The 24,137-nt window shown below is 37.2% G+C and overlaps 1 protein-coding gene across 1 annotated transcript in view; it reads left to right on the plus strand.

The window, feature by feature from the left end:
* LOC136854947 (protein lap4-like) overlaps positions 1 to 24,137 on the plus strand; it is a 309,134-nt gene that overhangs the window by 182,925 nt on the left and 102,072 nt on the right. The window contains 7 exon segments of the mRNA XM_067131543.1: positions 9,640 to 9,729; positions 9,898 to 10,018; positions 11,130 to 11,422; positions 11,805 to 11,938; positions 12,113 to 12,224; positions 13,196 to 13,292; positions 14,671 to 14,746. Coding sequence (XP_066987644.1) covers positions 9,640 to 9,729; positions 9,898 to 10,018; positions 11,130 to 11,422; positions 11,805 to 11,938; positions 12,113 to 12,224; positions 13,196 to 13,292; positions 14,671 to 14,746 — 923 coding nt within the window.

Genomic DNA, 24,137 nt, shown 5'->3' on the forward strand with positions numbered 1-24,137 from the left:
TGACAGCACTCTCTTATCGACGTTCGAGAGACTCGGGTATCTGATGAATGAAGTTTCCATGGAGTAAAGATTCTCTCTCTCTCTCTCTCTCTCTCTCTCTCTCTCTCTCTCTCTCTCTCTCCTCAAGGAAGCATGCCCATGCTGTTCCTTTTCTTGCCATGGCCTACCCATGGTAATTCAAGCATGGAAACAGATAGAAGGAATTACTGAAAACATCATGGAACTAAAATTATCAAAAAGAGCAAGCAGAGGTAGATTAATAGTGCCAAAACTATACCAGGAAAATTGAAAGCACACAGGACATTAATCCACCACGCACCAGCATCGATAATGCAGCGTCTATTCAATGCGCTACCAGCTCATCTGAGGAACATAACAGGAGTGAGCGTAGATGTTTAAGAATAAGCTCGACAATATCTAAGATGCATCCCAGACCATCCAAGACTGGAAGATGCAAATATACCGGAAGATGCGTTAGCAACTCTCTGGTAGACATCAAAGGTGCCTCACACTGAGGGACCTGGGGCAACCTGAACGAATTGTAAGGTCTGTGTAAGGTCTGGGTATGGAACCCAGTGGTACCTCGGACAGCGTCAGAAGGACATTTGCAAGTAGAGATGTAATTATTTGGCTTGTGTGTATGTATGTATGTATGAATACACCGTATTTATGTGTTTATCTTCCTTAAGTTCATGTATGATTACTCCGTATCAACTTTCACTCAAGAAATCTTGGGATCATTTTTCCCTCGTTCGAAGAATCGGAGCCATTTGGGTCCTTTCCCGGTCTCATCATGGAGAGAGAGAGAGAGAGAGAGAGAGAGAGAGAGAGAGAGAGAGAGAGAGAGAGAGAGAGAGAGAGAGAGAGAGAGAGAGAGACCTAAATGCTTTATTCCCAAGGAGATATCAGTACCAATGAGAGAGAGAGAGAGCTGTAAATGCTTTCTTCCCAAGGAGGTATCAGCACCATTGAGAGAGAGAGAGCCCTAAATGCTTTCCCGAGGAGATATCAGTACCAGTGAGAGAGAGAGAGAGAGAGAGAGAGAGAGAGAGAGCTCAAACGCATGATTCCCTAGGAGATATTACCAGCACCATTGGGAGTCTCCTTTCGTTCGTACCATACCTGAAGAAGGGTCGTCACTGGATAGTCCAAATGTTTCCGCTGAACTGGAATTCTCTTGTTTCCTTTACGTTCCGTCGCCTTTGACTTGAAGCCGCTTGTTGAGGGGCAAAGGTTCTTCCATGATACCCCTTCCTGCCGATCGCCGAGATTGAGGAAAGATCTGATTGGGTGTAATTACAGGCCCGGGTAGCAAATATCCCGAGGTGTATGTTAGTATTGCACCAGCCCCGGTTTTTTCTTGCCATGCCCGTAGGTTAGGTGAGGTCAGTTTCAGGTTAGGTTAGATTAACATTTCAATAGTAACTTGGGCGTGGGAAACAATGAGATTATTTGCAAGAAAATTCTGCGGTTGGTTTTTAAGATATGGCGTCCCGCATTTTTCAGGGACAAGGTCCCGGTACTCGGTTAAGTCTCGGGGAAAATGCTGCCCGGGTAGTGCCGTCAGTGCGCCTTAAGCGATGCACTGTAGGCATTACTTAAAAGGCTCTTTGCATCGTCCCTCTCCACGACCTTAGCTGCTGCAACGCCTTTCATTCCTACAAGCAGAGAGGAGAGATTGAAGAAGGAAAATTTCATGAAAGTAGAGAGGAGAAAATCAAGTTAAGAAAAAAATGGCGTCAGTAACAAAATAAAGCAACCAGTCGAGAACAGAATACCCGGAAGGTCACGTAAACAGAATTAAATAACGCAGGGGTGAGCAAACAGGAGAAGAATGAAGAAACGAGAATAAAACGGGGTGTACGAGAAGCAAGCGACTACGAACCTCGGAAAGAAACAATCGCGAGATTCTCTCTCTCTCTCTCTCTCTCTCTCTCTCTCTCTCTCTCTCTCTCTCTCTTTTTATTTGGGCCATTGTTCCGAAACGAAACCCAGAAATGAGTTCCGGGCCCGGGCTTTGTTGACGGGGAGAACGAATATAATGATCACGGGGAAAACTCTGAGACACGTAAGAACAGAATTTAAAACGTAACGGGGGTCTACGAATGGATGTGTGTGTATTTACACGGTCGTGTTTTTTTTTCTTAGGTGAGTTTTTTACGGGAAAGGGAAATGATGTATCGGTTTGTATATGAGACAAAGTTGTATTGACGTGGTTTGAATTATACTGTATATTTAGACGAGGGAAAATTAATCCTGTTTAGACGGAGCTGAGTCGTATTTGCGAGCTGCGTCGGTTCTAAAATACACGGGAAAATACGAGAAAATATGCGGGAAAATACGGGAAATACACCGGAAAATACAAGGGGAAATGCGGGAAAATACACGAGAAATTACAGGAAAATTCACGGGAATATACAGGAAAATACAGAAATAATAAACGGAAAAATACGAAAAACTACACGGAAAATATGCGGGAAAATACGGGAAAGTACACGTACACGGGAAAACGCAAGAAAATATTGTGGAAAATATAAGAAAATACACGGGAAAATACGAGAAAATACAGGAAAACACACGGGTAAATACAAGGAAATACACGGGAATGTATAAGAAAATACACGGGAAAATAAAGGAAAATACACAGAAAAAATACAGGAAACTACACGGGAAAATACAGTAAAGCACACGGAAAATACAAGGGAAAATACACGGGCGTGCACGAGAAAGAGTTGTGTTTGCTGATTCGTATTTGTTTTTTCATTGCAAAGTCTCAAACAGGTGAAAATAACACCGGTATAAATATGAGTAAGAGTTGTATTCGCTTGGTCTCGTTAATTACAAATTATAAAGCAAGATGAATTGTATATGCGGTTTCTTACTCGATCTGTTTATTATACACTTGTAGGATTTCAATCTGCTGGGTTTTCTTTGCTTTTTAAAACAAGGAAGGTAAAAAAAAATGCCCTGTTGTTGAAACCAGGATTAATAACTAAGTCTTTAATGCTTGTAAATTGTAAATCCACAACACACAAAAACAGCGAATACAACATTCATCATGTCACCTCGATCCACATTTACTCAGAGGAATTGGTCTTCGAAGAATTGTGTAATGGTGCAGCGACTTTCCTTTTACATTCGGGCTTCGGAATACTCTTCATGCCTTTTGTTTTCTTGCTTTAAGAGGCCGGGAGGTGGGGTGAGGGCGGGATTATCGCTCCCGATGTGATGAAACCCAACATGCCTTTATTGCTGTGGTGGCCATTGTACTGCAGGACACACTCGCAACTCGCAAGAGCAGCAGATTGAATATTCCAGAATAACTGATAAACTACGAAAGCATGCGAAGAATAAGCAGAGGAAATAAATATGTAAACAAAGAATAGGTGCAGCAGGAAAAGAAACATTTAATTAATTCGTTGAAAACGATGGAATATTTGACGAAAAGAGAGAAAGACCAATTTTGGGATCGTTATATTAAATACCCGTATTTTCATTATAGGCTTAAATCAAATATGTATACTTATTTTACGGTTGTTTCTCGATTTTATTGTCTCATCGGCGCCTGGGCTAGAACAGGTTATTGGGTTCCTCCTCCCAGTGGTCTAAGCTCTTCTTGAAAGATAATCTTACGAATAGGGTTCTGCATCGATTACTGCTCTTGAATTGAAATGTGGAGTTCGTTTTCCGTAGATTATGTGAGCCGCTGCTGATGCTCTCTGTTGTTGATTGATCGATTTACAGCCACTAAACTGGCGTTGGAACATACGTGATCTGTAGTTCCTAATTGTCTTTGATATACTTTCATAATACTCAACATTTATATTTTCATTTGCATATCTTCATTCTTTGATTTGTTCAAATAAAATGTTTTGTCATTATCAGTTATATACTTTTGTCTTCATTATTTGTATACTTTTGTCTTCATTGTTTATATACTTTCGTCGTCATCATTGTTTATATACTTTCGTCTTCATCAGTATTTATATACTTTTGTCTTCATTATCTTTATACATCTGTCTTCTCCAGTATTTATATACTTTTGTCTTCATCAATATTTATATGCTTTCGTCTTCATCAATATTTAAATACTTTCGTCTTCATCAGTATTTATATACTTTCGTCTTCATCATCATTTATATACTTTTGTCTTCATCAGTATTTATATACTTTTGTCTTCATCATTTATATACTTTCGTCTTCATCAGTATTTATATACTTTTGTCTTCACCATTATTTATATACATTTATCTGCTATTTTATGCTTGTTTTTAACTCTTAAGGTCACTCTGCTCAGTGGGAGATGACTTCCACACTTATAATCTCGTTTTGCCTCGTTCTTTATTAGTTAGGCATTATTATTTGCATTCCCAATAAAAAAACTAATTGAAATACTGAAGTTTGGAGTGGCAATAAGATCAAGTTATTTGACGTTTGAGAATGTTTTCCATCTTCAGTTATTTAGTAATTTTTATTTTTAAGTTTTTTTTTTATTTTCTCGTCACTTGAATAATAGTACAAAGGTGATATTGACGAGGAGAAGAAAGCATTAATACAGATGAGAGTGATTGTGATGGTAATGGATTGTAGTGATTATGAGAAAACTCGTAAAAAAATGTACATCTTGTGTCGTTGTACACTTGTGTCTTTCGGAAAACAATGACAATGCTAAAATCCTCGCAGGTGAAATCCTTGTCTAGGTAATCTCCCTACTCTGAGGAGGGTTGAACCTCTCTCTCTCTCTCTCTCTCTCTCTCTCTCTCTCTCTCTCTCTCTCTCTCATCTAGGTAATTCCTCAATCTGAAGAGGTAAACCTCTCATCTCTCTCTCTCTCTCTCTCTCTCTCATCTAGGTAATCCCCACCTGAGCAAGGTGCACCTCTTCTCTCTCTCTCTCTCTCATCTAGGTAATTCCCTAATCTGGAAGAGGGTAGAAACCATCCATCTCTCTCTCTCTCTCTCTCTCATCTAGGTAATCCCCCACTCTGAGCAAGGTGCACCCTTCTCTCTCTCTCTCTCTCTCTCTCTCTCTCTCTCTCTCTCTCATCTAGGTAATCCCCCACTCTGAGCAAGGTGGACCTTCCCCTCTCTCTCCTCTCTCTCTCTCTCTCTACAAGCTGCAGGTTATTTGCGATCCGCTCCAGGTCACGGCGTACTTTTATTTATGTCGTCTTTTCTCTCGTTTTGTTCTCCGAAATGAAAATGCTACGAGAGGAGAGATTGTTGTTGATGTTTTTGTTGATGTTGTTGTTGGTGTGGCCTTGGACTGTCTATGGGGGTATCGTGACATTTGTTTGTTTTGTAACTTGAGTACACACACACACACACACACACACACACACACACACACACACACACACACACACACACACACACACACACACACATGCCACTTGTAGGGATGATGCGCTGTCTTCAAATTGTTGGCTGGTTTTGAGTGCTGTGGATCTTCATATGTATACACACACATATTATATACACACATGTATACACACAGGCACACACTATATATATATATATATATATATATATATATATATATATATATATATATATATATATATATATATATATATATATATATTGTACAACAATGGGGAATGGATGTTTTCTATTAGCTGAGGTCAAAGAAATAGCTATTGGGCCAGCAGCCTCATCCCTTGAGGCTCCCTTAAGAACTGGGAAACTCTACCTTTCGCTGACTCTCCAGTAGTTGGAGTGTGTACACACACACACACACACATGCACATGTATATATATATATATAATGTGTGTGTGTAACGTTACACACTTGTCCTGGTATTTAAAGCAGACAAATTTTCTTGTATTTTGAAGTAAAGCTTGTCGTTTTGTAAGTGATTTTTAGTTTTCTGTAAAAAAACTATTGAGATGGCTATTTGTCTGTCCATCCGCACTTTTTCTGTCTGCCCTCAGATCTTAAAAACTACTGAGGCTAGAGGGCTGTAAATTGGTATGTTGATCGCCCACCCTCCAATCGTCAAACATACCAAATTGCAGCCCTCTAACCTTGGTAGTTTTTATTTTATTTAACGTTAAATTTACCTATGATCGTGCATCTGGCAATGCAATAGGACAGGCCACCACCAGGCCGTGGTTGAACGTTTCATGGCCCGCGGCTCCTACAGCATTACATGCTTTACAGAAAACTTGACTGCGCCGAAGAAACTCTGGCATATTTTTTAACTTATTTAACTCCTATGATCACTTTCTACACATTTAACATGAATGGAGGGATCGCCATATTGTGTCAAAAGTTTCCTAGAGACTTTTTTTAGTACTTTGTTAAGTGTTATAGATGATTAATAGGATCGGAAACTCACTTTTATCCCGTTAGACGTTCAATACAGGCTTTGAATTGAATTGAATATAGAATTTAGGCTAAATGCCAAGCACCGGGACCTGTGAGGTCATTCAGTGCTGAAATGGAAATTAACAGTGTGAAGGTCTGAAAGGTTTAACAGGAGGAAAACCTTTTGCAATTGCACTATGAAACAATTGTTAAGAGAGGGTGGAAAGTATGATGGAAGAAAGAGAATATGGAAGAAGGTACAGTAAAAAAACAAAGGGTTGCAGCCAGGGGCCTAAGGAAGGCACGCTGCAAAGAACCTCAAGTAATGCCTACAGTGCACCGCATGAGGTGCAGTGACGGCACTACCCTCCTATGGGGGATACACAGATGTTGTTTACGGCTATTGATTTCTTGTAGATGTGCTTTACTCTCAAAAAAAAACTTGGGTATTGCCATGTTGAAGCCCTTCCTTATGTTGGTAAGGGCATCACTATTTGTAATCGCTTTGAAATCTGTGACACTGTATTTCTGAATGTGGAACTGGATGCTAGGTCCCAGATTTAGTAAATTTGTGTCCTGTGTCAGGATTGCTGTAATGACCAGTGGCACTGCGTCTTGGCCCATCTGGTAGGATATCTCGGAATTAGCCAGACCTGTTATTCAATGTGACCTGGAGAGAGAGAGAGAGAGAGAGAGAGAGAGAGAGAGAGAGAGAGAGAGAGAGAGAGAGAGAGAGCGAGCATTCAAATGGAACGCCAATTGTTTGTGCGCAATAAATTTGAGGTAATATTCAATGTTTGAATATTGCGTGGCTTTGATTTAAACTGAGCCGTAACATTATATTCAAACGAATGTACGTTGAGGATTATTGTACGCCTGTAGTATGCGTCTACGCCTCGAGGGAGATGGACGACCGTGTCGAGGCCCTGCGTTGTATGTATTCAGTTATTATTTATAATGGTTATTGAAAGCAATGACGCTAGATCTGACTGTGACATGAGAGAGAGAGAGAGAGAGAGAGAGAGAGAGAAAGTGGGTTTTGTAAGTGGGATGTCCATCTTTAGTAGGAAGTGTGTTTCTCTTGGGCATCTCCTTTACATTATTGATTTCCTTTCATTCCTTGTCCATCTGTCTTTCTATTGCCCTCTCCCTCTCCCTGTCCCCCTCCCCCTCCTGCTCTCCCTCCCCTTCCCTCCTCCACTCATGCTCTCGACTAAAATTAAAATACGGATGTTAATGGAATACTCTCATTGATTTACATTCCTCTGTCATTCCTCCTTCCAAATTTCATCGTCTGGGAGTCGTAGCTCCCCAGGACTGTGTGTGTGTGAGTGTGTGCGTGTGTACGTGTGCACGTATTTCTTGAAGTTGCTCTCGGCTTGATTGACGTAGGTGTCTGCAAGGGGAAACCACTTGGAGGTTGAAGCTTTAATGTTTCAGTGTTTCAACTGGATTTTATATTTAATTTTTTTTTATTCAGGCAACTGATTCATCTGGTTCTGATATGTTTGGTAGTGGAGTTGAAGGAAGCACATTTATGAATATGCTTTCATCGTTGGTTCGAGGATATGCTTACAGTCATTTATATGTGTTAATGTATGCATGGCTACTAGTTCGTACTGGCTACATTTACGGTTTATTTCTCAAACCTAGTGTTGTTGGTTAAGATGTTCCTTCCAGTGTAAATTGAAGGGTAGCAATTTTCTTGGTCAGTGTACAAAAAGTAGGATTGAATTTAAACAGGAGAAGTGCAGTCAGCCAGTAATTATCACTGAAAACTCTTATGATTTTACAAATTATTAACTACTGCAGTGTTATGAGAGAGAGAGAGAGAGAGAGAGAGAGAGAGAGAGAGAGAGAGAGAGAGAGAGAGAGAGAGAGAGAGAGAGAGAGAGAAATAACTAACATAATAAAGAGAAATAGCCTTATTCCATGTTAGCCATTTAGTTAATACTATCATGTGAGAGAGAAATAACTAACATAATAGAGAGAAATAGTCTTATTCAATATTGACCATTTAGTCATACTACCATGTGTGTGTGTGTGTGTGTGTGTGTGTGTGTGTGTGTGTGAGAGAGAGAGAGAGAGAGAGAGAGAGAGAGAGAGAGAGAGAGAGAGAGAGAGAGAGAGAGAGAGAGAGAAAACCACATTCAATATTGGTCCATTAGTTGAGTAACAAACCATGGTAGAAATGACTACCAGCGAGAGAGAGAGAGAGAGAGAGAGAGAGAGAGAGAGAGAGAGAGAGAGAGAGAGAGAAGTGCACCTTGAAATCCCAGCCAGTATTGAGCTCCCATGACTGGGTCTTAAACTTTAATATCGAACTTGCTGCTGGAGCTGTCGTGTGTGTAAGCTTTATGATAACCTCATCTTGTTGTAATTGCATTTTGTCTTTGATAGCAACAGTTTGTTCAGAGTTGAACACATTAAATTGGAGGACATGGTGTGGAAGTTCTCTCTCTCTCTCTCACACACGCACATGCACACACACACACACACACACACGAACGTCTTTGTACACATACTTACACTGTATATTTATACATAGGCATACATGAAATGTATGCATCTCTTCAATTTTTGATAGGGACATTGTATTTTCTTGATGCATAAATGTATCATAAAATAACTGGACTATAGGTTTTAATAATAAGAACAGTTATTTATATGTTATACAATGGCAATATGCTGTTAGGTTCTTTTTCAGTAATAAAACCACTTAAAAATAATTTCATGGATTATCAAGAAATCTCTTTGATTGGGGTCATCATAACACAGGTGTTCTTCTTAATGACAAGACTGGTGATACCTTTGTTATGAGAATGGTGGCGAGATGGAAAAGGGATTCATCTGCCATTTTAATGATAGTACATATGGTGGTGTTGAAAAAGAAACTTCAAGTATCCTTGTGTTGAGCTGTATATTAGATGGATCTGAGAATAGGTTTATCTGCGTAGGTTATTTTGTCATGTTCTGTACAGTACTGTATACATAAAAGGTTCTCTGTAATACTGGATGCTGTCAGTGGATTACGAGAAACAATTTTTAAGGATTCGGACAGTTTATACGTAAGAATATCCATATTCAGAAAATGTCCTTCTCATTCCATGTCACTGTGTACATTTTTAACTCCATGAATTTATTTAGAGGAGACAGAGGCATTGATTTTGAGATGTCTTTTTATTATTATTATTATTATGATTATTATTATTATTATTATTATTATTATTATTATTATTATTATTATTATTATTATTATTATTATTATTATTATTATTATTATTATTATTATTATTATTATTATTGTCAATTGCATTTATTCTATTTCAGATTACCTGGTGGTTTCACACAACTGAAGAATTTAACTGTCCTGGGGTTAAATGATATGTCCCTAACCAATCTTCCATATGATTTTGGATGGTGAGTCAAAGCTTTGAATAGTTTGACATATTTAGTAAAGCATGTGTATATTACCCCTATTTGCATGTTATATGCATTTCATGATTGCATTACAGCTCATGTTAAGGCATATTACTTTGATATTAGTTTTACATATTTATAATTCATTTTCCTTTTTCTATTCCTCAGCTTGGTGAACTTGACATCTCTAGAATTAAGAGAAAATCTGTTGAAGGGCTTGCCAGAGTCCGTCTCTCAACTCACAAAATTAGAGAGACTCGATATTGGTGACAATGACATCGAGGAACTGGTAGGACATATTCGCAGAGTATTTTTTCATTAGCATTTAATTTTCACACGTGAAGGGACCTAGATTGCTTCCTGTAACTGTAAGGTAAAATGCATTTTTCATGATCTCAAGGTGTCGACAAGGGAATCGGTGTCAGCCAGGAAATATCCAGTAGGTTATGAGGTTTCATGCTTGCTGTTGATAACAGGAAGTCATTTTTGCCTTGTATTCACAAGTGACAGTGCTTTTGTAGTTAATTATCCTTTTAAGAATTAATGTGAAGTATTCATAAATAGATGAGAAAGCTAACGATGAATTAAAGAGGAGAAATAATAAATGGAAAACAGTTGTACCATTGTCCATTTTAACTGGACTGTAATAGCTGTCTCGTAAGTGTTATATAGTTTACCATTGTTCCAGTTTTACAGTTTAGTTACACAAGTTAGTTTTTGGCACCGAAATGAAATATTTCAGAAGTGCAATTTGGCTTTGGGTATAGTAGAATGGAACTTTTGACATAAAACTTTTAGAAAAATTTGGTCAGCCCTTGGCCACCTGGACCCCACATCCTTGGTTAAAAGAAGTTCCAATTGTTGGACCATGTAAAGTGCAGTAACAAAAGGTAAACAGCGATATGTGGTTATTAGAAGAAGAAGAAGAATCATTTACTATAAAAGGCTTGTGTGGTGCATAGTGTAAGGCAGTGGTATTACAGAACATAAAATCAATCTGTTTTAGTATTTATTGTAAGTCATTTAGCCTTGTTATTTTCTTTTGGCTCTTTAATGAACATTATAATAAGTAGGAAATTGTGCTGTTCAAAATCAACACCATTTTATGTCAGTGTGTGTGAAATGTGAAATCAGTACAGGGAGACACCATGCCTACTTAATGTTGCTCTGTATTTGGTGTTTGTGGGACTCAAAATTTTAGTTCATAAGAATAATGTGATGTACAGTAATAGCATTCAGTAATATAAAGCATTGTCTTATATTTGTCTTTTATGTTCTGTATGGATCAAGAATGTTTGCTGTAGTAAATTGGATTTAGTAGTAGATTTAAGATACGTGTCAGTATAAAAATAATTGTTGTTAGAATAAAATTTGTATCTGAATGTATGCATTTCTTTCAGCCTCCCCACATTGGCGACCTACCAGCTCTTCAGGAACTGTGGCTTGACCACAACCAAATCAGTCATCTTCCGCCGGAGATGGGCCGCCTCAAGAACCTCCTGTGTCTGGATGTCAGCGAAAACAGACTGGAAGATGTCCCAGAGGGCTTGTCAGGTCTTGTGAGCCTGACAGATCTTCATCTTTCCCAAAATTTGATAGAGGCCCTGCCTGATGGAATTGGATCCCTCACTAAACTCACCATATTCAAGGTTGATCAGAATCGCCTTATGACTCTCAACCCAAATATTGGCAAGTAAGTTGTCATGGCCCTGCCTCTTCAAAATCTGTATATATCATGGCTGAGTTCAGTATCTTTCTCATTGCTTGTGGGAGCTGTCTTACAAAGAGGAATCGCACCAGTCATGATCTTAGTCTTAAATCTTAATCATAATTTCAGTGACTTTTAACCTTTTTAAGTATGTAGTTTTATTTTTTCCTCTTGGGTGCTTTGGCATTGGTAAAAGCAAGCAGGTACATTATCATTTAAAAAATGTATCTAGTGATCACTTCCTTTCTGTAATGAAGAAAATTAAGAAAATTTTTTTTTGTTATTTACAATTTATAAAAGTACTGGTTTTGTTAATGATACACAGAACTTTGCTTTGATAATTACTTTTTTGTTTTATTTTTAACAGATGTGAAAACTTGCAAGAACTCATTTTGACAGAGAACTTGTTATCAGAACTGCCGGAGTCTCTGGGCAACCTGTCCAAGCTTACAAACCTTAATGTTGACCGCAACAGATTAAATGAACTACCTCCTCAGATTGGTAAGCAGAATTTTACGCTAACGATTTGGACCTGTGCTGTATATTAGAATTAAAAATGTATTATTTGTTGAGAACCGCAAAAGATTTTAGATTCTTGGCGTTTTATTTGCACACTTGCTGATATGCTTTAAAATACTCTGTACAATACATTATTCAAAATATTAAAATCAACAGGTAAATTGGTCACCCTGGGTGTGTTGTCTCTCAGAGATAATAGACTCCAATACCTTCCTCCAGAGACAGGCAACTGCAGAGAACTACACGTTCTTGATGTTTCTGGAAACAGGTAAGGTTTAGTTATTCAGTTGTGAAAGGTTGTACACCAGTTATAAAATCTGTCGTTGCCAGGTTAGTGGTTACTGCAGTAAAATGATTTTGAAGTACACAGGCAATATGCCAGCAATGCGCAAGTAGTGGAAGAATGACAAGAAAAACACAGAGCCACTGTGCAACTACTTTATTTACAAAAACTTATGAACATCAAAGAGTCACATTTTGTAACAGTATAGCCCTACTTAACCGATCAGCTAATTTAAACGAGTTACATACACATAAATCAAAACTTGCAAGTCCAACTAACTTTTAGAAAATAGTAGTCGTCGTAGCAACAACGAAATAAGCAGTCTTTTGAGAAAAGATGGGAAAGATCCCATTAGTATCAATTCTGCCATAACTGTCGAGTCCCTGGAGCAAAGTGTTGACTTCCGTAGATCTGAAGGCTATTGAACACAACTTAGGCTCTGGAAAGTATCCTTGAGGAACCACCACAGACTCACCATAAGAATTGGAAGACCCACACCTCCTCAGATGACAACTATGGCAGAAGGAGGCTCAGTTTGTAAAGGTAAGTTTTTCCAGGGACTTGAGTGGTGGAATTTCACAGAGTCCCTCAGTGTCACACAATATTTGAGGCAATGATGATGATGATGACGACTTTATTTTCAGAAGTTACTGATAAAACAAAACGTTTCATATAATAAGGTTGTACAGCTCTACTCGAGTATTATTTGCAAAGATGATATTAATTTCCAGTGGTTTCATCCAAGATTATCACCTATTGAGTCATGTACTACAAAATTAATGTTTGCAGTAGATTCACTGTTGAATACTCCTACAGTGCACTCAAAGCCTCATGCATTTGACTAAATCCAACCTTTCTGAAGTTACATAATATTGAGTGACACAGAGCAAGATTCTGATTGTAACTGCGGTAATATTTTATCTTAGATTCACTGAATTTTGTGTTAATACTTACAGGTTGCAGTACTTGCCGCTTACCATCACCGCGTTAAACTTGAAGGCTGTTTGGCTCAGTGAAAACCAAGCTCAACCTATGTTGAATTTCCAGACAGAGGTTTGTATAGAAAATTCTCTTTTTACAGTTAGAAGCAATAGATTTTTCAGCTGCATTTTATTTCATGGAAATGGTAAAATGTCTTTTGGAGGTGAGTGATTTTTTTCCTCCTACAATGCAAACTAGGAAGCAGAGGGATCCTGCCATACCCAGAGCTATGTGGCTAGGAGAAAATCATCTATGCATCCTTCTACTCCTTGGGAGCAGTGCAAGAACAGTTTGATTTGTTAAGGGTTATGCGGTACTTTTATTTTTGCTGCACTTGAGGGCAAAAGTGATGTGAAAATAATTCTCTTTCTTGTTCCTAGTCTGACGTAGTTAGTAGGGAATGAAAAGGAGGCCCTCTTATATCCAATTAGATCTCTTAATGTTTATATATACAAAGTTAAAACCTATAAGGAGAAATGTACAGTGTTAGCAGTCCAAATATTTGTATGTCTAAATACACCCCATCCTTTGTTAAACACTCCAATTCCCCCTTTTCACTGTCTCAAGTGCTGAATGGTGAGAAGTGCCAGCAGTGCCTGGTCTGACAGCCTAAATTTCATAAAATCAAAATCTTCTGTTTAAAAAAATTCTGGCATTGAGTTACAGGCAGTACGAAGGCGCACGTGTGACTATGAGCTTACCTGCTGTTAAGTAAGCATTTTTCAGTTCAATTTGGTCTGCCCCAACAGTGTATGACAGGGTCTTTGGCAAGAGATCACCGTCCGTGCTTTATGTCATAGCAGATCTTTCTATGATGTTATCTCCAAACGTAGCATACCTTAAGAGATCCATTATCCCTGATGTCAGTCCTCGACTGGTGGCAAGGACAACCAGCGGGATTACCTACATCAGGCAGTAGTAACTCATTTACTTTTACAGCCAATTTGCTATGTATGGGCTGGGTTTACCTGCCTTTGCCAAGTGCTGCACTGCCCAGTCATCTGTGTCAGTGCAGTCGTAAGCTAATGAATACTAGATAAGATTTATAGAAGTAATACCAATGTTTTTACTAGAATTGGTTGTTTCAATACTTACCTAACATTCATAATACCCACCCAGCCTCCTCAGAGTCCAGTAGGGTAAAAAAAAGTAGCTGAGGTGACAGAAAAGGAGTCAGTCTCCCCTTACCTCTGGAGAAAAGGTAAATGGAAAGAGGATATATGCCGGTAAACCAGGTACAACCCCTCTTATTTCATTTGTCTTAACTGCCGAGAGAGCTTGAGGTTCAAAACTCATAGCTGTTAAAATGTTAGGTATTGGAATGACTGGTTTTAATATGCAAGTTGGTATTTTTAAGCAATAATAATATAGTCTAGACAATGTGTTATATTTTCGTAGTCCAGTCATCTGTTTGGTTGCGTATGTACAAGTAAGATGATGTTCCTTCCAGGTCGATGATGCATCGGGGCAAGAAGTCCTTACCTGTTTCCTCCTCCCTCAACAAGAGTATCAGCATGAGAATCTTGGTAAGTTCCTGTCGGTTTCTTTCCAGGATTTATTTGATATTATCAAAGTCTTCGTTCATTTCCTGATTAACTGAAAGTGGGGATATGGAAATTAATTTGTGATGAAAATGACCATATTAGTTTTAAAGGACTTTATCAGTTAACTTTTCACTGTAGAAGATATTACAATTCACCAGTTTTGATAGTCAAGTTTGGTTATAGTATCTGGATTAATTAATGTAAACTGATTGTCATGTTTAATTTTGCGTTCGTACTGCGAACTGAAGAAATAACATGGAGAGGAAAATATTTAATAATGAAATATATTGATATAGTTTTGCAGTTTTTTGCAATGCACTGCAACAGATGAAGTTCAGCTATGCAGTCCGTTATTGCACTTGCATGCTCATCCGAGATTTTACTTAGTGTAATGTATTATTTAATTGCACCACCTTGTGTAATTTGTGACACCACAAAGTCTTTTGTCAGTTTAACTCTTCGATTTGAGATAATTATCAAGGAGATTTTGCAGTGAATGGACATCTGTTTTTGTTCCATGATTAATTCATTTTGCTGGAACCACAGGGACTGTCACCTTGGCTTTTCCTTTGCGTGGATTTTTTACCTTTTTTTATTTAACAATTTAAAAATTCAGATTTGTAGCGGAGCTTTGCTTTCTTTACTCGTGTATCCAAAACAATATTTTTTTCTGAAATTGTGTATAATGCTATATTTATATTTCAGTGTACTTTGGAAAATATCGTTACGATAACAATGTGTACACGTAAAGCTTAACTGTTCAGATTTGGTCACTTGACTTTATCCCTTTTTAGCAATTGCACAAAATTTTTGTAAAAAAGTGTAACTATAGATGGAGAACATGTAAGTTCACATTTTAAATTACAAATGTTCACTTTGGTTCCAGTGAATTTCATCATCAGTACTTTAATGACTCTGCTGAATGTTTGTTATTCCATTTTCTAGAATTCCTGTTTAACACTAACGTACATCAGTGTATTTTGATTGTAATTATTTTTGAAAGAATTTTTTTTGTGAACTCCTTTTACACTGGGAGTTATTTGGAAATGTTTGAATTGACTTAAATTGGTGTGTTTTGAAGATTATAATATTTTTATTTCTGATGATGGCACTCTATGTTCCACAAACCATACTTTTGAAGTTGGCTAGAGTTATTTGAATATTTGGATCGATTTTGTTGTTCACGAAGCACGACATTTGTTCTTCACACCACCAAGACATTGACAGACAACACTTAAAGCCCTCAGAACTAGGAAAAAAGGCTTAGTCAATATTACTGACATATAACTGCATTGATGTTATCATTAATAGAATGTGATGTATCTTCACCCCCGTCACGTTAGCTCGCGTAGCGAGTCCATGGTATTGCACAAAAATCTTGCAATACGTAGTTTTATGTTTTTGAACGTGGTTACCGAAGTGCTTTCCCCCTAGAATTGTATAATGTCCCTTTAGAATCATACTGTAGGACACATGTTTGGCATTAGTTTATTGTTAAATCATGGTAATTTTGATCCGCATGTTTTAGAACTACTTGCATTGCCTCCTTTGCATGCCACTAATACTCTCGTCTGTCAACTAATATCCAACTGTTCCCCTGACTTGATTTGCTTGAGGAAGTGCATATTTAAATCATGTATCCAGGCCCCCTTGCAGTTACTGAAATGGATATAGCATAGTTATTTTTTTTTTTCAATAGAAATGTTATTTAAAAGACGACTTAGTACTTTGTATAGTTTTATGATCAATTGTTCAAAGGATATACAGAGTGATTTTCATGTAACTAGATCACGTTATATATTGTATATCCTATTTTTGAGGCCTTTAGAATATGACATTGTACATCTTTTATTGATTAATTGAAAGTTTATAAGGCAGGTGCTTCCTTGTCCAAGATGAAATTTTTGCGTTTGATACCGCAAGGATAAATTGACAGAAAAGAGCACTCGGGACACCCCTCCTGAGTGAAGTACTTACGTTGGTTTTATTCTCAACTGGAAAACCATAGGTTTCATCTTGACAGTGCTGAGCAAACAGGCTGTATTATCCTTCCGCCAGCTCCTTCACGAAGACGTGCCACGTCCATATTTTGTATGGGGGGGGGACACAGTTTATGTATCGGGAGCTGTCGGAGGGTGTAATGCAGGCAGTGTGCCAGAGCACCTGCATTTTTGTTCTCTATATGTTTTTGCAGCCAGTGTTGTGTACAGCCTGCCTCCAGTTGTCTGTATATCCTCTCTGTAATTGTTGTACTCAGTCGGTATGAGTGGAAGGCTGTGGTGGATGGTGTCAGTCACGTTTCGTTGAAATTGTCTACCCAGACATAATGCTAATCCCTTTTACTTGGAGAGGATTTTTCATATACCTTGGAAAGCATGTGTGACAAAATCACTCGACAGGTTTTGTGTTGATTAGCACTATCTCTTTTTAATAACGATGTTATCGATACCGAATCGTTTGCTGTACAATGTCCATATTATTTATGTCATGCGTGATATTGTTTCCATTTAGATTTTTCGGTCACACTGAAATATTCCTTTGGGAGTTGACCACTTATCCAGCACAGCTTTTATGATTTGGTTTCAGTGTCACTGATAGTAATTTTTTGAGCCGTGGGTAGTTGTTTTCTAAAGCTTCTCTTATTTTTTTTTTTTTTTTGCTGCAGAAGGGATACAGTATTTTGATTAATTGCTCATGGTTGCTTTAAAATGCATTTCTTGTATGGAAATGAGCATATTTTGGAAAGATATCTGCATTTCTTGCTTAATAATATTGAAGTTTTTTCTTGTTTGTTTCTCATGGCCTCATATGAAATTTGCTTTGTCACCAAAGAATATACTGATCACTATATATATATATGTATACAGTATACATATGTACATACATTTTGTCCTTTCACTACACTCACACCAGAAGTGGCATTTTTTTTTTTTTTTTTCAACTGCAAGCATTGCGTTGATTTTGTTCCGTCTTTTCACATAGAGTCTGAAAGATCTGGCACTCCTCACTTAAATCTCCCCCTCCCTTTTCGTTGGTATGACGAAGACGTGCTTAGTTCCTGTTCACTTTTGTGACCTCTTCAGATCCTCCTTGTTTCTCTCTCTCTCTCTCTTTCTCTCTCCCTCTCTCTCTCTCCCTCTCTCTTTTATTTTCAGTGACTCCAGTTCTCCTTGCTCTGTTGCACTTGCCACATTCTTTTTTGAAGGAACAATAAATATTTAGAAGTTGCTTTATGACATTGAAATGTAGTTTAAGTAACACTATTCTCAGTTTCTTTTGTACAGTACCATTTTTTTATTCCCAGTTTCTTCAACCTTCTTCCCTTGTAGGCTTTACCACTTGATAGGTTAAATCATGTTTTGGCCATGTGAGAGAAATTTCCCCCATTTTGATTATCAAAGCTTTAGAATGAGTACACTGTAATTACTAGCTGTATGCTAGTTTATGCTTACAAACATTGGTGTTGGGTGTCATGCGCATTTTTTGGTTAGGTACCTTATGTAGAGGAACCAAGTTGTATTTTACAAATGAGGTAGAACCGTTTCTGTGGTCATGTTTTTTTGTAGCTTTGTGTAAGACTGAGAATTATCTCCTAGCCAAAGTAGATATCTTACATGTGTGGATGAGTACTTCAAATTTTCTTCTAAAGCTCATGTGTAAGTTAGTGCTAATAACAGGTATTGCAAGGTTTTATTTATATTTTAATTAACCAACTAAAAATGAATTGTTGATACTATAAAGCTTTGCAGAACTCACTTCTCAATGCTCTTCAGATAAAAGGGAGGCATTGACCTTGCTCAGAAATTAGGAAATGTTAAATATTGTGGGGAAAATCATCTTCAGAATGTATTCACAGTACTGCATATAGTACTTTGTGTAATGTATATGACAGTATGGTAGATTCATTCCTTTTCATTGATAACATAAGAACTAGTGTAGTGACTACTGTGTTTGTATTCCCTTAATCTTCTTAATGGAATTCCCAGTACACAGTTCAATCCTTCTATTTTCAAAAAGTAATTCTGGTCTTTATGTTATCTCTAACTTGTTTAACTGTGGGATGCTTTGCAGTGTTACCGACAAAATATTTTTGTCACTCAGAGTACACATACCCAATAAGTAAATAGTAGATTTTACACTACATTTGGAAGTGTAAACTGTAGGTAAAAAAGTCAGTAGTAATTGTACCTCCCCTTAGTTTATTTTTGAGAGTAATATGGCTTCAAAGACGTTAGGCTGATCGTGGAGGAAAGGTAGGATTTTGAAGAAAAATCTAGCATATGTATGGTCTGTCATACCTCATTTTGCTTAGTGACAAGAACTTAATTTTTCCATATCGAATACTTAGGAACTATCAGTCTTATTTTTCTGATAATTTAATTTCTGAGTGTTTATTTTATATATTTCGTGAATGACTTACTGGCCCCTCCGTTTTCCTATTTTATTTTAATTCAGAGTGAAGTGGCATACGCAGTAATCCATTCCTTACACTGTCAACCTTCCTTATCTGTTGCTTTACTTTTAATTCTTCCGTTTTCTCTAGTCATCTTGTTGTTGATTTTGAAAAGTTTAGAGTCACTCATTTGACACTTTGGAGTATTGCAAAGCACAGAATTAGCACACACATTTTCACAAAAGTTGGGTATCAACAGAATCTCTTGTTTTGTACATGCCAGACTATTTTATACGTCTGAGTGTGTTTAAAAGAGTGGTTCATTTGTAAATGTGTATATGTGTGTTGCATGAACACGCACATACTTACTGTACATATATATGTGTGTGTGTTTGTGAGAGAGAGAGAGAGGAAGAATAAAAACTAAAACTAGTGGAATATGTAGAACGGTAACATTTTGAGTTCGTGGTGAAGTTACAGGTTAGGTATTATGTAGGAATGAAAGCCAGGTGAAATGTAGTTGTCCTTCCACCCTCAGTGCCTAAGGGCACTAACTGTTGACCCTCACCAGCTGGGCTAAATATTCGTTAACAAAACAACGAAACTACCTGACTGGGCAGACGTTAAGGTCGTCCAATTAAAAAAGAAGCTTATCAGTGGAAAGGGGACGTTAAAAAGTTCTAAAAAATTTAGGAAGTTGAAAGCTGACCAAAGAGTTTTGGCTTGGTGCATGACCTCTTCCCCAAAATGCTCCCAAAGATACCAGCTAATTTATCAAGTCATGAATATTCTTCATGTTATTTTATACTTGATATTGAAAAAATTGCAGCTTCATCTAACATTTTGTTATGGAAGATAAGAAGTAGAAATAGCAATACTCCCTTAGTTAATTTGTGGACGAACACACAAAATCTTGTGCAGTTTTCTTTAGCAACGCTTATCTCTCTCTCTCTCTCTCTCTCTCTCTCTCTCTCTCTCTCTCTCTGTCTTCTCTCTCTCTCTCTCTCTCTCTCACTTGAGAATTGTCATTCAATAGATTTGAATGCTACGTGTACCTATCATTGTAAATATCACAATTGGTATAATGCTTACTTCTTTCTTTGAGCATTGAGGTCATTGAAATGAAAGCTACATTTACTTGGAATTGTAAATATATTTGAGAAGCATATTATTTATCTGTATGAAGAAAAGAGCTAAGTGTAAAAATATTAGCAAGCAAATTGATATGCTGTATAATATATATCTCTCTCTTTGAGCCTTGAGGTAATTGATAAGAAAGCTACATTTGCTAGTAACTGTATATATCACAAGTGGGAGGCATGTCGTTTACCTGCATGAATAAAAGTACTGTATCAAAATATTCCTCAGCAAATTTGTATGATATAAAGATATAAATTGTTTAGGAAGACGTCATATGTAAATTTTCCCCGAGTCTCTCTCTCTCTCTCTCTCTCTCTAGAACTCGATATAGCTGTGGTATTTTGTAAAGAATTGCAAGCATAGGACCACCAACTATAGTTGGGGCCTCAGGTTGACACTTTTTTTTTTTTAACTGCTATTTCTTTCTTTCCTTCTTTAAATCATTGGCTGAAAACCCTTAAAGACAGAGACAGCAGACTATAAACTCAAGGGGGTTCAAAAGGGAAATCAACCTGCAGAGAGAGACAAGTTATAGGAAAAGGTGATAGATAAAAATTATAAGGAAACAGAAAATAAAACACGATACCCATGAAATTTTTGGAAACGTCAGCAGAGAGTGGGAATGAATTTGCACCTTGCTTAAATATTTGGAGATCAGAGGATTCTGCAAATGCACTAAGCAAACTATTACACATTTTAATTGTAGCCAAGATAAAACTAGCAAGCCTGCCTAGTGTTGCAAGCAAAAATACCTAGGTCAGGTGAAGAAGAGTGCAGAAGATGTTTGTCGATGTAGTATGTTTTACATAAACATAATGCACTCATTTTGCATCTGTGCCACAAGTCAATGTTGAGAGTTTGCAAAATAAACTTGATTGATAACGTAACTCTGTCCAAGAGTGTGGGATGAGGGGCAGCACCAGAAGACCATACTGGAGAACAGTACTGCAAACAAGGAAGAGGAAAAGTTAAAACACTTGTTTCTTTCTTATTTGCATACACATGCCACACTCACGGTCCTTTTGCTCTCTCCTGTGTTGGCTACAGTTCATTAAACTCCAACTGATGAGATATTTCCTCTTCTGTCAGACTGTGTAGGTATTTTATGGCCAACACTTTGGTCTTGTATTTGGCCGGATTTGCCAGAGTTGCTGCGAGATGTACTGGGACAGGGAGAAGTTGATCCAGGAGTGGCATCTTCCACCACGAAATCATAGGGGCAACTGTCATTCCACCTGCACTGAGCTTAGTTCTGAAGGGTTTTCCAATCAAATTAGTTTTTATGGCACATTCAAATGCTGTTATTGCTCATTATTCATTCTGTTATTCATTCCTAAAGCATGTTGTAAAAGATACAGTATAGGCAAGAGTGAATGCTGGTGGAAGTGAGAAGATATTAGAGATTGGTTGGATGTTGTATTTGATACGATCAGTATCCTTTAAGTAATTTATAGCATCCAGATCTAGGCTTTGCAGAATACATCATTGTAGGGTAAATTGAGTAGTTAGGAAAAGCTATTAGAATATTGTTGACAGAAAACCTTGTGCCAAAGATCAATTGAGGGGCCGTTTTAAATTATGGTTTTGTTATAACTTTAGGAAGATGAGACCATTTGAAATATTTTTTTTGGAGGTTGACTGAGTTTAAATTGAAAACTCTATTACAAGTGTGGCTTGTTTTAAAGGATGAGAATTAGGATAGATGTAAATATGACAGCTAAGAGTGGATGGAAGAAGTGAAGGAGGGGACTGTAGGCGAAGAGAGGTAGATATTAAAGAGTGGAAGGTATGCTAAAGGACAAAATGCCTATTTTAGGCAAACATGCAAAACACACACCCAGTGTATCAATGCACCTAGACTATATCAGCATTTTTATATTCCGAGCTAATAGGCATTTCGCTGTTCTTGGTGTGGATGCAGAGTACAGTACATTTGTTTAAAATTTACTGAAAGTACACTACATAATTACTTTATCTTACATGTTTCTGAAACAAATCCTGAGTACAGTACAGTACAATATCTTAAATTTTCCTGGAATAAATGAAAAATAGAGTAACGTACATGTTTCTAGATTAAATGAAAATCACAGGACGAAACTTGTTTCTAGAATAAATGAAAATTACAGTATCTTACACATTTCTTTAATGAATCACTCTCTTCTGAAGTATTGTCAGACTTAAAATCCTGTCTTATTGTATGTCAGTGTTTAATTGAACCATCTTCAGTCCATACTTTAAATATCCAAAACATTAGAATTAAGTGTGACAGTATTATTGCTCATGTATGTTTGCAGCTGTGTGACACAGTCACTCTCCCCGATGGGAGACTTCTGAGTGTCAGTAAATGAAGATGTGGCTGTAATATTGTGTAATACTTCCCCAGTAAATAGATAATGTACCAAACTCTTAAGCCATTGGCACATGAAAGTATGGTAACGTTATGTCTCCCATTGAATTTACAATAAACCCTGTATACAATTTAAAAGAAACTCTTATTTACAATGTTTCCAGCTGTTGTAAAATCAGTTTGCATTAAAGTTACTTGTAAATATTTTTATAAAACTAAGCTGTGAATAACTGATGAATGGCTATTTCTCTTTTCCATTTCTTCAATTTTTATAAATGCATAGTGAAACACGTACATTACATAATGAAAATATTTATAAACACTTGTAGTACATTTTGTATAAATACTAGGTTTGAAGTTTCCCTATACATTAGTACTCGTGATGGTCAGTCAGTTCTACATGACATGAAAACACCATTTACACTGCAGTATACGACATTTGAATTTTATAGATCCTTTGGTCATTTCATTTTTTTTTTTTTTTTTTTTTAGTATATGTAGTTATGTAGTCTTAAAACTTGTTGCTTTTAGTGCAAAGATTCTTTACCTTCAGTCAACAGTATTCAGGCTTGTGTATCAGTATATTTTTCAAGGATTTAAGTTTCTTTAATTGCTATTATTAATTAGTTTATTTATATATTTTTCTTTTTTTGCAAAAGTAGTGTGATGCAGTATAGTAAATGTACACAGTTTCCATTTGTGGAAATGATCTATTTTGTAGTCTTTTTTCAGTTTTTTTCACCCTCAAATTGCTTTTAAGGCCAGAGCTTAATTTAGTTTAGGTGGGTGAAGTCAGCTTCACAAACAGTGCCTAGAGTTTAGGTTATTCGGTTCATAAATTGTCAGCAGGAAGGTCACTGCTACGACTGGGAACAGTTTCATGGCTAAGGGGACTGGAAGAAGCAGTTTGAATGTTGTTACCATTTTCATATTCACACTTGATTTGAAATTTTGTAATTATCCAAGAACATATCACATATTGAATTAAGGCTTGGTGTACAGGCAGTCCCTGGCTATTGGCGGCTTCGGTTATCGCCAATCCGGTTTTACGGGGCTTGTCTAGCAACGATGATAACTGGATTTTCAGCGCCAATATTCGCCGATCCCTGCTAATTGGCGCCTAAAATCTGTTGGCACTATTATCGCCAATTTTTGGTTATCGGCAATTTTTGGCTATCGTCACGCCGTCGGGAATGGAACCCCACCAATAACCAGGGGCTGCCTGTATTAATCTTATGTTTTGGAACATTCATTCATTACGAGTATGTTACCAATGTAGATTTTTTGTTTTAAATACAGGAGTCTGTTCTTCATTAAGATGTCAGTGTTTGTTAGGGTGGTCAGAGGATTAGATAAATAGTATGGAAACAGATTTGATGATATGCCGATGGAAAGAAATGTTCATTTATTCAAGTTGATAGGGGGTTAGTTTGATTATAGAAGCTGACGTAATACTGCCTGGTGGGGCTTTTGAAATGCTAACTTTTCTGGGA

The sequence above is a fragment of the Macrobrachium rosenbergii genome, chromosome 30 (genome assembly GCF_040412425.1).
Source record: "Macrobrachium rosenbergii isolate ZJJX-2024 chromosome 30, ASM4041242v1, whole genome shotgun sequence".
Taxonomy (NCBI): domain Eukaryota; kingdom Metazoa; phylum Arthropoda; class Malacostraca; order Decapoda; family Palaemonidae; genus Macrobrachium; species Macrobrachium rosenbergii.